The sequence below is a fragment of the Leuciscus leuciscus genome (assembly GCF_965113295.1).
Source record: "Leuciscus leuciscus genome assembly, chromosome: 8".
NCBI lineage: Eukaryota > Metazoa > Chordata > Actinopteri > Cypriniformes > Leuciscidae > Leuciscus > Leuciscus leuciscus.
This window is the reverse complement of record NC_138732.1, coordinates 5,461,005-5,479,025: the sequence shown is the minus strand read 5'-3', so window position 1 is coordinate 5,479,025 and position 18,021 is coordinate 5,461,005. Positions and strand designations below refer to the sequence as shown.

Below are 18,021 nucleotides of genomic sequence, written 5' to 3'. Positions count from 1 at the left end.
ATTTAACTATAATTTTTCTTTTTCTGACTTCATCAGTTTTATTGATGTTCACTGTATTTTTTTTTTTTTAATTTTATATATAAAAAAAAACTGTCAGCTGTACTTGAAATGTACTGTACTGATATAATTTTGGTTGGTGACTATATATTTTTCACACTTGTTCATATTAAAACCATTAGATGCACGATCTTTTAAATATATTTTTTCCAGTTGCACTCAGTCAAGAGGTTGAAATTGTGAGTATGTGTGCGCGCATGGGTGAGTCACAATGATTCGCACCTGCATTATTTAAAGGCTATTTTATATTTTCTGCTTTGCTTTTGACTATTTTCCTTTCATCATACTTTAGGCGTTCTGTTGGAAAGATCTTTTAATTAACATTTAATCAAAAATCTGTCTTAACGCGAAATGTATACTCCTTTGGTTGTATTTCTTTCTTTCTTTCTTTCTTTTTTTACTATCTCTAACAGTATTTTTCAGTGTAATATTTCTCTGATACTCTAAGTGCCGCTGTTGGTCAGTATGTTCGTGTTTTAAACACTCATTTTAGATCCTCCTCCACTTTCTGACATCATACAGTCTGCAGAATATCTCTCTCATTTCACACAGGCTCTTTCTAACATTGGATCATTAGACCATCGACTGGATCTTCTTTTTATATAACTGATATTTTACATCCTTTCTAAGTCCATGGATATTCTTCTCATGTATTAGAAGATTTGGATGATGTCGGTTCTTTGTTGTTTTTACGCCCAAAGAGGCGCATCTTCGACGCGGATTTCATCATGGCTAATGCAGCCTCTCGTGCTCTGCGTCTTTGTCATGGCCGTTGCGCGCGGCCAGGTCCGTTATTCTATTCCAGAGGAGATGACAAAGGGCTCGCTGGTGGGAAATATCGTTCAGGATCTCGGTTTGGATGTTAAGAGGCTGAAATCTGGTCGAGCGCGGATCTTTACGGAGGACAGTCGTGAGTACATCGGTCTGAATGTGGATAAAGGGACGCTGATAGTGAAAGAGAGGATAGATAGAGAGGAGCTGTGCGCGCAAGTGTCTCCCTGCTCCTTACATTTTCAGATCATTCTTGAAAACCCAATGGAGCTGCATAGAATTGATGTAGAAATATTAGATATTAATGACCATGCTCCTGTTTTTGCCAGAAAGGAAATAGATTTTCAAATAAGTGAATCTGCACTTCCCGGGGCTAGATTTTCATTAGACAGCGCCCATGATCCTGACTCTGGCACCAACGCGCTCAAGTCATACACGTTAAATCCAACAGATAATTTTGATTTGAAGGTTCTGTCACGAAACGATGGCTCAAAATACGTCGAAATGGTTCTTAAATTACCTTTAGACAGAGAGACTCAGGAGGAGCACAAGTTAACCCTTACAGCCTTTGATAGCGGCAATCCGCAGAGAACTGGCACTGTTAGGATAAGTGTTACTGTCATAGACGCAAACGATAACGCCCCTGTTTTCAGTCAGCCTGTTTACCGTGTTTCGTTATTTGAGAATTCACCGAATGGTGCTGTAGTAATCAAGGTAAGCGCCACTGATAATGACCAAGGCGCATACGGTGAGATTACATATTCTTTTTCACGTAGTTCAGGAAAAGCTCTTGATTTATTCCACATTGACACAAATACAGGTGAAATTACCATAAAGGGGGGGTTGGATTACGAGAGGGCGAAGCAGTTTGAGTTAAACATAGATGCCACAGACAAAGGTGGTTTAACTGACTCTAGTAAAGTTGTAATCGATATTACAGATGTAAATGATAACCCCCCTGTAATAAGTGTGATTTCATTTTCTAACCCAATACCCGAGAACGCAGCACCAGAAACTGTGATAGCGATGCTGAATGTCAAAGATTTAGATTCAGGAAGAAACGGACAGGTTAAATGTTCTATTGCTGCAGATTTACCGTTCAAAGTGAAGTCATCTGCCCAGAATTTTTACAGTTTGATCACTGATCAGCTTTTAGACCGTGAAAAAATATCACAGTATAATATTACAATAACAGCTATTGATGAGGGCTCGCCATCTTTCTCTACTAATAAAACACTGACACTGAAAATCTCTGATGTCAATGACAACGCCCCTGTGTTTCAGCGTCAGTCATACACCGCATATGTGATGGAAAATAATTCCCCCGGAGTCTCTGTTTTATCTGTTAAAGCGCATGACAAAGACTCTGGCAATAACGCGCGTATTTCATATTTTCTAGAGGATGTTCTTGTGAACGGTGTCTCTGCCTCGACCTATATTTCAGTGAATGCAGAGAGCGGAGAGATTCTTGCTGTTCGTTCTTTTGATTATGAGCAAACGAAAGAATTTAACATTCGCGTAAAAGCGCAGGACGGAGGCTCTCCTCCTCTCAGCAGCAACGCGAGCGTCAAAATAATCATTCAGGACCAGAATGACAACGCGCCTCAGGTTCTGTACCCGGTCCAGTCAGGTGTTTCTGTGGTGGCTGAAATAGTGCCTCGTTCAGCAGATGTGGGTTATCTGGTGACTAAAGTGGTGGCTGTTGATGTGGACTCTGGTCAGAACGCCTGGCTCTCATATAAACTGCAGAAAGCCACAGACAGGGCGCTGTTTGAAGTGGGCTTACAGAATGGAGAAATAAGAACTGTACGTCAAGTGACAGATAAAGATGCTGTCAAACAAAGACTCACTGTTGTAGTGGAGGACAACGGGCAGCCCTCTCGATCAGCTACAGTCATTGTTAACGTGGCGGTGGCGGACAGCTTCCCTGAAGTGCTCTCGGAGTTCACTGACTTTACGCACGACAAGGAATACAACGACAACCTGACTTTCTATCTAGTCTTGGCCTTGGCTGTGGTTTCATTTCTCTTTATCGTGTCTATCATTGCCATACTGTCAGTCAAATGCTACAGATGGAGACGCGAGCGGATGTTTTATAAATCTGGAGCGAATCTTCCAGTTATTCCGTATTATCCGCCTCTTTACGCAGACGTAGGCGGCACAGGAACTTTACAGCACGTGTACAATTATGAGGTTTGCAGAACCACTGACTCCAGAAAGAGTGATCTGAAATACGTCAGACCTTGCAGTGAGAGCATCATTAGTCTGGACACCAGTGGAACACAGACACTCACGCATGCGCAAAGAGGAAAACTGAATAATGACGATTCCTTTGATCAGGTGAGCTCGGGTGAATGTTTATATATGAATTTTCTGCTTTCAGATTTAACTGTCAAGCATTACTTGACACAAATGACAGTTTTATATCTTCCTCTTAGCTTTTTGACTACATTGTCCGTTTATTTAATATTTCGTTCAATTAAACATCTGCATTAAAACGTTTTATTTTTATTTTTACTATTATGTTTTTTTATGATTATTATAGCTTTATTTATTTTTTCAGTGCAATATTTATTTTATACTCTAAGTGCCGCTGTTGGTCAGTATGTTCGTGTTTTAAACACTAATTTTAGATCCTCCTCCACTTTCTGACATCATACAGTCTGCAGAGTATCTCTCTCATTTCACACAGGCTCTTTCTAACATTGGATCATTAGACCATCGACTGGATCTTCTTTTTATATAACTGATATTTTACATCCTTTCTAAGTCCATGGATATTCTTCTCATGTATTAGAAGATTTGGATGATGTCGGTTCTTTGTTGTTTTTACGCCCAAAGAGGCGCATCTTCGACGCGGATTTCATCATGGCTAATGCAGCCTCTCGTGCTCTGCGTCTTTGTCATGGCCGTTGCGCGCGGCCAGGTCCGTTATTCTATTCCAGAGGAGATGACAAAGGGCTCGCTGGTGGGAAATATCGTTCAGGATCTCGGTTTGGATGTTAAGAGGCTGAAATCTGGTCGAGCGCGGATCTTTACGGAGGACAGTCGTGAGTACATCGGTCTGAATGTGGATAAAGGGACGCTGATAGTGAAAGAGAGGATAGATAGAGAGGAGCTGTGCGCGCAAGTGTCTCCCTGCTCCTTACATTTTCAGATTATTCTAGAAAACCCCATGGAGCTGCATAGAATTGATGTAGAAATATTAGATATCAACGATCATGCTCCAGTTTTTACTAGAAAAGATATCAACTTTCAGATAAGTGAGCTTGCCGTACCCGGTGCTCGTTTTTCTTTAGACAGTGCGCACGATCCTGATGTAGGCTTGAATACGCTCCAAAGATATACTCTGATACCAACTGATTATTTTTCATTGAAAGAGTTATCGCGCAATGATGGTACAAAATACGTAGAAATGATTCTGCAATCGCCGTTAGACAGGGAGAGAGATGAAGAACTGAAATTAACCCTGACGGCATTTGATGGAGGGAGCCCTCAAAAATCCGGAACGGTTAAAATAAGTGTCACAGTAATTGATGCAAACGACAATTCACCCGCGTTCAGTCAGTCAGTGTACAGAGTTTCTTTAGCAGAAAATGCAGCGATAGGTACAGCAGTGCTGACAGTAAGTGCTACAGACAAAGACAAAGGAGCGAATGGTGAGGTGACATATTCGTTTTCACAAAGCTCTGGGAAAGACTTAGATCTTTTTAGAATCGATCAGAACACTGGGCAAATTTGCGTAAATGGCCTGTTGGATTATGAAAAATCAAAGCAATACGAACTGAATCTTGAGGCCATGGATAAGGGAGGACTCACAGATAATAGTAAAGTGCTCATTGAATTGACTGACGTCAATGACAATGCACCTGTTATCAGCCTTATCTCATTTTCCAGTCCCATCCCAGAGGATTCTGCCCCAGACACAGTGATTGCGATGCTCAACATTAAAGATATCGACTCCGGTAAAAACGGACAATTTAAATGCTTCGTTAATTCAGATTTGCCATTTCGCATCAAATCGTCTTCCTCAAATTTCTACACTTTAGTTACTGAGCAGATTTTAGACCGTGAAAATATGTCTGAATATAATATCACAATAACAGCTATTGATGAGGGCTCGCCATCTTTCTCTACTAATAAAACACTGACACTGAAAATCTCTGATGTCAATGACAACGCCCCTGTGTTTCAGCGTCAGTCATACACCGCATATGTGATGGAAAATAATTCCCCCGGAGTCTCTGTTTTATCTGTTAAAGCGCATGACAAAGACTCTGGCAATAACGCGCGTATTTCATATTTTCTAGAGGATGTTCTTGTGAATGGCGTCTCTGCCTCGACCTATATTTCAGTGAATGCAGAGAGCGGAGAGATTCTTGCTGTTCGTTCTTTTGATTATGAGCAAACAAAAGAATTTAACATTCGCGTAAAAGCGCAGGACGGAGGCTCTCCTCCTCTCAGCAGCAACGCGAGCGTCAAAATAATCATTCAGGACCAGAATGACAACGCGCCTCAGGTTCTGTACCCGGTCCAGTCAGGTGTTTCTGTGGTGGCTGAAATAGTGCCTCGTTCGGCAGATGTGGGTTATCTGGTGACTAAAGTGGTGGCTGTTGATGTGGACTCTGGTCAGAACGCCTGGCTCTCATATAAACTGCAGAAAGCCACAGACAGGGCGCTGTTTGAAGTGGGCTTACAGAATGGAGAAATAAGAACTGTACGCCAAGTGACAGATAAAGATGCTGTCAAACAAAGACTCACTGTTGTAGTGGAGGACAACGGGCAGCCCTCTCGATCAGCTACAGTCAATGTTAACGTGGCGGTGGCGGACAGCTTCCCTGAAGTGCTCTCGGAGTTCACTGACTTTACGCACGACAAGGAATACAACGACAACCTGACTTTCTATCTAGTCTTGGCCTTGGCTGTTGTTTCATTTCTCTTTATCGTGTCTATCATTGCCATACTGTCAGTCAAATGCTACAGATGGAGGCGCGAGCGGATGTTTTATAAATCTGGAGCGAATCTTCCAGTTATTCCGTATTATCCGCCTCTTTACGCAGACGTAGGCGGCACAGGAACCTTAAAGCAAGTGTTTAATTATGAGGTGTGCGGCACTACTGAATCCCGAAAGAGTGACCTGAAATTTGTTCGACCTTATAGTCAGAGCATCATTAGTCTGGACGCCGGTGGAACACAGACACTGCAGCACATTCAGGAGCATAAACAGATATCCAGAGATACAGAAAATCAGGTGAGGTTTGAGGAATGAGATTGTGTTTAATTTAATTGTTTAATTAGTTTTGTTTAAAATATACTCTTATTTAGTGATGTGTTAAAGTGCACTTTAAATTGCGTATTGGCGTGAATGGAGTTTTACGCATTTGGGTATTTTCATTTTGACTTACCACAAGAGGCTTTTGTCTATTTAAAAGTGAATACAATTATTTCAGCCTGTTTTGAAAGGAAACAAAGTGTTTTTCTCCACTGTAGGACTTTTACAATGATGTGCGTAAAGTGTATGTTTCCGCTTGCACCTTGCTGGAGCAAGGTGCAAGCGGAAACATCCACTTTACGCACATCATTGTAAAAGTCCTACAGTGGAGAAAAACACTTTGTTTCCTTTCAAAAGGTAGCACAGCACTACCCCCGTTTTCATAAACAGCTTTCATAACGCACGTGTGATTAGCAATTTGCAGTTCTTAGATTGAACCCCAAGTGTCGCTGTTGGTTGATAAGGTAGATCTGGCTGATTGTATGCATCACACACGCCTTCCGTGCCACTTGGGCAGTGCATTTAGTACAAAGCCTTGCGCACCGCAAAATCTGGACGACGCATTTAACAGGCAATATAAATGCTTTGTTTCATATTTAGATTTCTCTTTAATTATTAGACGTTTCTTCGCTGTCGAGTGGATATTTTATTTAATATTTTTGTGAAAGATAAATCGAAGCTCCACCATCAACATGAGAAGGAAGGATTGCCATTCTGCATGGCCGTCGTGTGTTCTGCTGTTCTGTGCACACTTTCTCTGTGGCGCGTACGGACAGGTCCGTTACTCCGTGCCAGAGGAGATGGCACCCGGTTCATTCGTCGGAGACATAGTTAAAGACCTAGGTCTTGAGCTTAAAAGGTTGACAACGGGGAAAGCGCGGATATTTACAGCAGGTGGCCGGGAATATGTCGAGCTGGACCGGGAGAAAGGGCACATCATTATTAAGGAGAGAATCGACCGGGAGCTTTTGTGCGCTGGTGCGGTATCAGCATGCAGTCTGAGCTTTGAAGTCATCTTAGAAAATCCCATCGAGCTCTATCGCATCACCATAGAAATATTGGATGTTAATGACAACAGTCCTGCATTCACAAGAGGTGAAATTGCATTAGAAATCAGTGAGTTGGCTTCAACCGGAGCGCGTTTTACCGTGGATAGCGCAGTTGATCCTGATGTCGGCATCAATAGCATTCAAAGTTATTCAGTTCATCCTACTGATCATTTTACACTAAAGACACAAAGTCGATCCGGCAGCAGTAAAAACGTCGAGCTTGTTTTGCAAACGCTTTTAGACCGAGAGAAGCAAGAGCATTTATATTTGACTTTAACTGCTACAGATGGAGGCAACCCGAAACGCACTGGCACGGTAAAAATACACGTTATTGTTTTAGATATAAATGACAATGCTCCGGTTTTCCAAAGGGACACATACAGAATATCTATCCCAGAAAACACCGTAAAAGGATCGTTACTGATTGTTAATGCAACCGATGCAGATACCGTCTCAAATGGACAAATTGGATATTATTTCGAACACACCACACCCAAAATTCGAGACCTGTTTTCTGTCGATCCATCTAGTGGTGAAATAAGATTGATAGGTGAGCTTGATTTTGAAGAGTCTTCAATACATGAGTTTAAAATTCAAGCTAAAGATCAGGGGGGGTTATCAGATTCTTCTGAGGTGATTGTGGAAGTAACAGACGTAAATGACAACACACCAAAAATGACGCTTATGTCTTTCTCTAACAGTATCCCTGAAAATTCACCACTTGGAACCGTAGTGGCCATGATAAATATACAAGACAGCGATTCTGAGGAAAACGGAAAGATTACCTGTTTTATTGACAGAGACCTTCCGTTTAAAATCGAATCATCTTTGACTAATTATTACAGTATTGTCACGGACTCAGAGCTAGACAGAGAAGACATACCTGAGTATAATATTATCATTACAGCCAAAGACAGCGGCAGCCCTTCTTTGTTTAGTAAAAAGACATTGAACGTTAAGATCACTGATGTAAATGACCACGCACCGCAGTTTGAACAGGATTCATATAGTGCGTATGTGATGGAGAATAATTCGCCCTCTCTGTCTTTGTTCAGTGTTAAAGCGCATGACGCAGATTTGGGAGCAAACGCGCGCGTATCCTACTTAATTTCAGATAATGATTTGAACGGCACACCAATTTCGTCTTTTATTTCTATTAACTCCGAAAGTGGGACGATTTATGCAACAAAATCGTTTGATTATGAACAATTAAAATCATTTACAATCACAGTAAAAGCGCAGGACGGAGGTTCTCCTCCTCTCAGCAGCAACGCGAGCGTGAAAATAATCATTCAGGACCAGAATGACAACGCGCCTCAGGTTCTGTACCCGGTCCAGTCAGGTGTTTCTGTGGTGGCTGAAATAGTGCCTCGTTCGGCAGATGTGGGTTATCTGGTGACTAAAGTGGTGGCTGTTGATGTGGACTCTGGTCAGAACGCCTGGCTCTCATATAAACTGCAGAAAGCCACAGACAGGGCGCTGTTTGAAGTGGGCTTACAGAATGGAGAAATAAGAACTGTACGCCAAGTGACAGATAAAGATGCTGTCAAACAAAGACTCACTGTTGTAGTGGAGGACAACGGGCAGCCCTCTCGATCAGCTACAGTCAATGTTAACGTGGCGGTGGCGGACAGCTTCCCTGAAGTGCTCTCGGAGTTCACTGACTTTACGCACGACAAGGAATACAACGACAACCTGACTTTCTATCTAGTCTTGGCCTTGGCTGTGGTTTCATTTCTCTTTATCGTGTCTATCATTGCCATACTGTCAGTCAAATGCTACAGATGGAGACGCGAGCGGATGTTTTATAAATCTGGCGCGAATCTTCCAGTTATTCCGTATTATCCGCCTCTTTACGCAGACGTAGGCGGCACAGGAACTTTACAGCACGTGTACAATTATGAGGTGTGTGGCACCACTGACTCCAGAAAGAGTGACCTGAAGTTTTTGCGGCCCTCTAGTCAAAGTGTTTTAAACGTCGACTTAAGTGGCACGAGGACTGTGCCAAAGCAAAACAGGAATACAGAGGAACCAAATGTTAGTGCAGAGGTGAGAAGTCTTGCTCATACAATATTTGGTCATTTAATTTACACTTACACCTTTCTGAACATCATCACAATAGATCAGGCATCTATAACTTTGACTCAAATGCTATCATTATTGCTTAATTTCTTCAAATCAGCTGGTGTTTTGGTGATTTTAGTGGATGGATGAAGTTGGTTCTCCTGAAGTTCACACATTTGTCCTAGTAGAGGAACCACAGGTGTTGTTGTTGTTGTTTTCTTTACTGAACAGTAAGTCTATTGTTTTAAAGTGTGCTTGTGCTATTTTACTTTTAAACTGGCTTGATGTTTGTCATCTAGTGTATTGGCATCCATACATATGCAGTGAGCCTTAAGTATCTAAATCATTTTTGGATCAACTGTATGTTCATGTGTTCAGTGGACATTCAGTGGAATATACATACACTCCTTTAGAATGCCTCAGCTGGTTTTGACCCAAGAGGAGAAACAGGAAATGTGCTCTGATTTCACAGACTGAAGAGTCGCGGGGGAGGGGGATGTGTGTGAGGCGAAGCTAATGCAACACAATAACATCCAAACCGATTACTTGCTTTATCAGATGAAGAATAATTATCAAAGCAACTGTATGCATTCTCATATATATCAGATTTAGTTTCATCAGAATTGTGATGGTGTAAATGGATGGAGTGTGAGAGAGATGGAGAAGGAAGAACAGGGACACCGCACACTATTCTTTCATTCACTGACCCATTTTCTGCTTCACACACACATTATTGCCCTGATCATGCAGTGGCACTAAAACATGTACTGATACACACACAGTTCAAATTATATGAGGAGAAAAGGCAAGTATGTAATGGTGAACAAGATGAAGCATGAGTGGAGAGAGAGAACACAAGTGCGCACTCAGTATATAAGACCACTGCAATGCGATGCTGGCAGCCATTTTGAGCATCTACACAACTGCGCAGTTCTGTACATACAGACAGACAGTATAGAAGATGAACCATATGCAGACAAATTAGTGACAGAGAGAAACTCTAGACATGACTCGTTTCAGCATTGTAAGAGCTGATAAACGAGTCAGTTTTAATATAAATGTAAAAAAAAAAAAAAAAAGTCTGAATTTGTTTACTATTGTGTTCGACAACACAGCTATCATAAATGAGCTTAAAATGCGTTTATCAAATTTAGAAGTGACCATGTTTTTCCCGCTCTTGCCATCAATAACAGACAAGCACACATTAAGTTGTGTCGTCACTCATCTTATATCTTGTTCCACTCTGAAATGCATCATATTACAAAAGTAAATTTGGTACTAAGAGCCATTTTATGTTGACTTCAACTTTCTAGCTTGTGTATTTTGGTTTATTTTCCAGTGTTCTCTACTAGCTGCTCTTTGATAGACTCATTATTATTTGTGGAGCCTCTGCAGCACATTAAAGAGGAGCTGTGTAAAGAGAGACATGTGCTCGTCAGATGTTCTGCTTCTACAGGAAGTCGCCACGTTTTAGCCACAGTTTTAGTGCCTTTTTCATGCTATTATGTCTCTGTCTTTATGAAATGAAAAGGTCTTTAGCATTGACCTGAATTACATGCAAGGTCACTCATGCACTAACACACCTCCTGTTGTTTGTGTGTGTGGTGCACATGTCCGCACTTCTTCATTTGTGACCGTGTGAACCGTTACCCTCTTTGCCTTGAATGTCCCACATCTGGACTTCATTTCTCTAATCTTCAGTTCCTGGACTTGTTAGTGCCTTTTCTTTAATGTACACCATAAACCCACATGCTCTTAGGCTTTGAGGAGCTGTTTCCTCACAAATCACTGCAATGAGCTTCTCGCTTCAAAGCATTCTTTATTGGCAGATTGCCACTGTATAAAAGCCAGTATGAAAGGTCAAGGGTACTGTTTTATATATACTGTATATATAACTATAACTAACATGGCCACGATTGATTGTTTTTAGGTTACACTTTCTTTTACAGTACTTGCACTTACATGTACTCATGAGAAAAGTTTCAATGTGTACTTAAGGTGTACTTACCTGAGAAAATACTGGAGGTAGGAGTAGGTTCAGGGTTAGTACCTAGTTATTACACAGTTATAATAATTACTGTAGTAAGTACATCGTATGTATTGGGAACAGGACTAGTGTTTTATAACTTGAGTACGTTCTGTCAGGTGTGTGTATGCTTACTTTACATTACATTAGGAATAAAAATGCTAGGTAAAGCTATCAAAGTGAGGTGTTTAAAAGCTTAAAATGTCGTATATAAATGTTTTAGTGTGCTTATATTTTGCTGTGGTTATAAAACATTACATATCTTTGCAAGAAAAACAGATTATGTTCCGTGTCTCTTGAGTTCATATCACTGTGTAAGAGTTTCAGCTTTATTTTCTGTTCTTTAAAGCTTCTCACATCTCTCCTTAAGAAGTCTCTCCTGAGCTTTGTGAACAGGTGTGGCTCTCAGAGAAGATTAATATGGGATGATCGTTGATTCGGAGAGGAATGCTGTTATTTAAAGTGCACATGCTCTCATATACATGTAATACAGTTCATACAGAGTCATGCTGATCTGGGACATCCATGTGAATCATTCTGTGTGAGATTGTGCATATTGATTTGTTGGTTTATACCGTGTGTGTGTGTGTGTGTGTGTGTGTGTGTGTGTGTGTGTGTGTGTGTGTGGCCTGCAGCACACTGATCCTCTGAAAGGATTAGACTGGGTTTATCAAGGCCAGTGAGACAGTAGGACAGAAACACACACACACACAGTGACAGCAAACTAAAGCCATGATGCAAAGCTATTCACACTGGTTGATTAGGTTTCTTATATCTGAGAGTGGGGCGTATCTTTATGATTTCCTTTGCTTCCTGTTAATGTCAGATACAAATATAATTATTTATCATAAAAACAAAGTATTCTTATTTTCTATATAGAACTCTAGTGTTCTTGACTCAATTTTTAAAGAACTCTTTGACAAAAAGGTTCCATATAAGGAGAAATGTCTTAAATTAGCATAATACTTTCATTTTTAATAGGTGATTTCATTTTTTTCTAGTGGTAAAGTATGTAAACAAGATGTTTAATTTATAATATGCTAATTAAAACAAAATGAATCAAATAAAACTAAATTGATAGAATGTTCCCATGATGTTCCAAGGGTCCATATAAAACCTTTTCTTCTTAGACTGTAAAGTGTTATTGTTTGATTCATTTTCTTTTATATATATATCAAGTGTCTCATCTCTCTGTACAAGAGAAGCTGTCTTTCCCTCATGTGTATTTCTCTCCATCCTTTCACCCATTTCTCCCCTCCCCCTCTCCATCTGCACCGCCTGCAGTCATTATCTGATGTATTTGTGAGTTCTACATGGTCAGCATGAAAGAAAACACCCAAAAACATGCATATAATTCCCTCACAAGCCCTTACATTCTGCTTGTAGTGACAGATTTCTAGCTTTGTTTGGTGCATTAGCATAAATTACATTAGTTTGTGCTTAAGTATGAAGTGGTGTTAAATTTCCGATGTTTTTGTGGAGGATAACTATCATTTGTTCTGTGTTTATGTCATAAATGCCCTCTGCCTTCTCCTCTTCCTCTCCTGGCCCAATTTCCATCCCTTGGTGGGATGGTGTTGCCACGGCAACAGGCTGACTCACAGGCAGGGCTGTACCATTATTCTTGAGTCCACAGGGGGGCAGTGGAAGGTTCAGGGCTGGATGTGATGTGGTGAGCGTCTGCTGAAGGCCTAAAGACTCCCCTGTCATGGATGGAGGCATGAAGCCACCAGAGATTCTGGGTTAATGTGTTGGGGGAAGGGACAAGCGTGTGTGTTTTTATAGGGAGCATGATTGCATCAGTGAGAGCTTGAAATTCTGTTATAAGCTAAACATATTTTCTCATTATTTTCCGTATATATCCGTGATTGTTCAAGAGGATATAGATCTCTTATTAATTCTTCTACAATAATATTTTGTTGTACCCCATTTGTTCTAAAATAGTATGTTAAATAAGAGTTTTTGAGAGATTTTATCCGGACCTGACCACATTGTGCACAACTTCATGTCTCTAATAATATTACAATATACAATTTATATTGCCAGAGACAACAGCAGATACCTTTATGAGCACTGTTGTCATTGTGAGGGCAATACATTTATTTTTATTTATTTTTTTTTTTTTGCATTGTCATCTGCTGTCCTCATAAAATGCAAAAACCCAATGTGTGCGTGTGTGTGTGTGTGAGAGAGAGAGAGGGGGGAGATATGGAGGTTTGAATTATTAATATCTGAAGCTGCTGCTCATCAGATGTGTTTGATTTCTCTCAACATTCTCTCTTTTCTCCTTTCTCTTTTCATAAAGCTTTCTGTCTGACTCACGTAAATAAATGTTCATGTATTTGTGCTCTTGCTGAAGTGTCTCGATCTGCTGATGGTTTGGTAAGTATGAGGGTCCTGCACACGTCTGCTGTTACATCACTCTAATCAAATCTGTATTTCTTCTTCTTTTCCACGTCCATGTTGCTGCTGATGCTGTGATATCTTCTCCTCCTGCTCATGTGTCTGATCCACACCTGTGTCTGCAAATAAAGGTAAGAGTTACATTGAAGACACACACATGTATCACCCAATTGTGTGTCGTTCTTTTATAAAATGCATTCTCCTCATACCCCACATTTTATTATACCACCTCTAAAGATAGATCTAAGCATAGATTTGTTTTCTACAGCTACTCGGATATTTTGCATTGTATAATGTACGCTACTAGTCAACAGTTTGGACACACATTCATTTGTTTCTCATTATCTTAAAATAATTGTAATTAATCTAAAGGCTTCCACTTAAATGCTTGTTTTGTAGAGTTTTGTAGATACATTTATTTGTCTCTGATTGTCTTTACAATTAAAAAAAAAATAATAATTTTAATTTTTTTATTTATTATTTTAAATTGATGAGCGGATGCTTAAGGAAATGTATATTCTAACTGTAGAAAATAATAAGAAATAAATTGGTGTGTCCAAACTTTTCTCTGCACTTTTAAACTCTAGAAATCTGGCCCGGACTGGCCATCGGGAGCACCGGGAGAATTTTTAAAATCTATTATAATATGTTTGTACTACTACCTTTACCAGTGTCCAGTGATCATTTTCGAATTCGTCATTCAATAAAATTATTATTATAAAATAAAATCATGAATCTGTTAGTCTTGACTGGCAAGGCTACGATTCCACTTTAAGCATCAGCCAAACGGTTAAACAGAAAATGCGAGCATCACCCGATGATGGAGAGAAAACGGCCAGGTGGAGCAGAGAGGGAAAGGACAACGAAAAAAAAAAAACACTCAGAGAACAAGCAGCAAAATGTTGCAAAATGAATGACCTGTTCAGGGCTTCAAGTGCAGGTCAGTTTCATCTGTAAATACTGTACTTTTTTTCTTCGTTAACTTAGTATTGAAATGCTAGCAAATGTTAGCGGTAGCGCCCCTATTACTATTGTCTCTCGAAATACTGTAAGCTAAAGGAGATTAATATTATTTAGTGTAAAGTTACATTAGTAATTTAGCAGACAAATATTAACATTTATGTGGTACTGGGAGCAGGGACACAGGAGTGATAGTGCAGACATCAACAAAAAATAATGCAATAACATTTTATTAGACAATTTAGAAAATTATGTCTGGCCATTTGTGAGGTTTAAAACTTTTTTCCGTTTTTTTTTTTTTTTTTATCAAATGAAGGTGGAGACAGTCAATCTAGCACTAGCTGTGGTGCAATGATCACACATTCAGCCAGGGAGTGAGATGACATGTAGAAGCAAAATAAGATTTAAAAAAAAAAAAAAAAATGTTTTACATATTGTATGAAATATAGCCTAGTGTTGATAAATGTTGGATATTTAAGTAATTTTAAGATGAAAACAACAACATTTTGTCATAAATATAATACTTTGATTTTTTACTAACATAAATGTAGATTCTGGGCAAACAAATTACAATAAGGTGGTTGTTTTACTGTGGAGGACAGTTCTGTTTGTAACATGAGGCCAGAACAAGTGACAGGTGAAGAAGAGACAGGTACAAGAAAAATACGCACACTTTATACATGCATGCATACATACACACATATACTGTATATATAACACTAGTACTCCACTTTAATTAGTGTATGAGGCTGATGATACTGGTGGAAGTGAGAGACATAGAGATATTAGGGTAAATGAAGAGAAGGAAAAGGGAAGTGAGGATACTGTTCAAGAGAAAGCCTTTAATTATTTTACACGGCCCCAGCCTAAGGATTTAGACAATAGGGTTGTCCGTGTTTCTAAATTTTATTTGGGTCCATGGGATGGCCTGGATGGGTGTGGGATTTCCCGGCCTGAAATTGTGTCCCAGTCCGGCCCTGTCTTATATTGTCAAGTTTTTCACATTTTCTCATGATATTCACCCGTGAAAGGTGTAATTTCCACATTGTTTCTGCTTTTCTGGTGTTTTTTTAATAGTGTTCTGTGGAATATTTAAAAAGGAGCAACCTATAGCTGAAATAGTTTATACTTTAGAAAATGTGGTAAACTTTAAGATTTTCAGCATCTGTGCAATTTAACTGGGACTGTTGTATAATGCAGCTGTCTGGGTATGTGTGTAGTTAGTCTGTGTGGTACTAAAAGACTGCTTTGTTGTTTGGATCGAGGTTGATTTCTTTGTATAAAGAGGTGGCTGACTTGTTTACTGAGAGCTGATTTGATTACGTGTGTGTGTGTGTGTGTGTGTGTGTGTGTGTGTGTGTGTGTGTGTGTGTGTGTGTGTGTGTGTGTGTGTGTGTGTGTGTGTGTGTGTGTGTGTGTGTGTGTGTGTGTGTGTGTGTGTGTGTGTGTGTGTGTGTGTGTGTGTGTGTGTGCGTGTGTGTGTGTTTGTGTGTGTGTGCGTGTGTGTGTGTGAGAGTAGCAGATGGCTCGGTTGGCTGTGTGTAAGCAGGCGTTTAGCTGAGCGGCGCTGTCCGCCACTGTGGTGCTGAAACGGGCTCTTGCATCCTTTTCCTTCTCCTCTCTATCTCTAATAACAACTTTTGAGATCCACTCTCTCACACACCTCGCACTCGCTTTTTATATAGCTTTAAGTTTTGTATTTATCATTAATCGTTTTAATTTATTTATTTTTTTATAAATTGTTTGGACAGTTTTCGTGTCCTTTATGCATAAACATGTATGTGCGCATGTAATGGACTGTGTTTTCCGCTCGCCCCTCCCCTCCTGCTACTGAACACAAACGCGCAGAGCTGCAGTTCATGAACTCACCACAGGGCGGCGGTCAAGATAACACACCGACACACACGTGCAGCTGTCAGTCACATGGTTATAATTTAACATACAAGCTTTAAGAGGTCTACAAATCTATAATCTGTACTCAATTAAAGATTTATTAGCATCATATGGTATTAGTTTTACACTAATTATTAATATTTAAAGAAAGCAATGAATAGCAACCAAATAATAATACAAATAATGGGTAAAACTTTACAATAAGGTTCATTAGTTAATGTATTTACTAAAATGAACTAACCATGAGCAATACATTTGTTACTGTATTTGTTAATCTTCTGTAAATCCAGCTGTTTATTATTTGTTCATGTTAATTCACAGTGCATTAACTAATGTTAACAAGATTTTTAAAAAGTATTGGTAAATGTTGAAATTAACATTAACTAAGATTAATAAATGATGTGTAAGTGCAGTTCATTATTAGTTCATGCTAACTAATGTAGTTAACATTAGTTGATCCTTATTGTTAAGTGTTACCAAATAATGTTTAATATGAATATCGACATAGTTTAATAATGTTGGATAAGGTTTAACATGGATATGTAAGAATATTCTATAAATATATAGATAATTATAGCAGAATAATTATATATTTATATACATTTGATTTATATAATTATAATATTAACACTTTACAATTAGGTTCATTTGTCAACATTAGTTAATGTATTAACTATGAACTAACCATGTGCAGTACATTTGTTATTGTTGTTGTTCATATTTGCTAACATTAGTTTATAAAAATCTGTTCAGAATCAGCATTGTTCATGTTACTTCACAGTGCATTAATTAATGTTAACAGATACAACTTTTGATTTTAATAGAGTATTAGTAAATGTTGAAATTAACATTAACAAAGTAATTATGCTGTAGAAGTATATATATATGTATATGTATATATGTATATGTATATGTATGAATGTATGTATAGTTATGCAATAGCTACTGTATGTTGTTATACAATAATTTTAATATATTTTTTTGTAGGTTATTATTATTATTATTATTAAATAGCAGAACTGCACTGACCAAGACGTTCATCCAACCACTCCTTACCGAACCATTTCACATGGAGCAGAGAGCATGGACTTAACGAGCATTGATGTGACATTCATCCATATATAGTGACTTTAAGCCTGAGAACATTTATTTAAGCCTATATACTATTAATTATAGTAGTTCAAAAACTTTATTAGCATATATATATATATATATATATATATATATATATATATATATATATACACACACACACACACACACACACACACACACACACACACACACACACACACACACACACACATATATATATATATACACACACACACACACATATATATATATACACACACACACACACACACACACACACACACACATATATATACACACACACACACACACACATATATATATATATATATATATATATATATATATATATATACACACACACACACACACACACATATGTATATAGATAGATAGATAGATAGATAGATAGATAGATAGATAGATAGATA

At 38.8% G+C, this 18,021-nt stretch overlaps 2 protein-coding genes across 18 annotated transcripts in view; both read left to right on the top strand.

The window, feature by feature from the left end:
- LOC309504009 (protocadherin beta-16-like) overlaps nt 1-14,155 on the top strand; it is a 38,292-nt gene extending 24,137 nt beyond the window's left edge. The window contains exon 2 of the mRNA XM_082176962.1: nt 13,774-14,155. Within this exon, the coding sequence (XP_082033088.1) occupies nt 13,774-13,833 (60 nt within the window). The 3' untranslated portion in view covers nt 13,834-14,155. The remainder of the gene's footprint in view (nt 1-13,773) is intronic.
- Nucleotides 1-18,021, top strand: part of LOC309503986 (protocadherin gamma-A11-like) — a gene marked incomplete at its 5' end in the record, with an annotated part of 186,772 nt that overhangs the window by 148,706 nt on the left and 20,045 nt on the right. Inside the window, one exon of one of the 17 annotated variants that reach the window (XM_082176897.1) lies at nt 7-3,168. The exons of 14 other annotated variants lie outside the window; for them this stretch is intronic. In XM_082176897.1, coding sequence (XP_082033023.1) covers nt 724-3,168 — 2,445 coding nt within the window. 2 more of the 17 variants (XM_082176899.1, XM_082176888.1) reach the window with 2 other exon arrangements.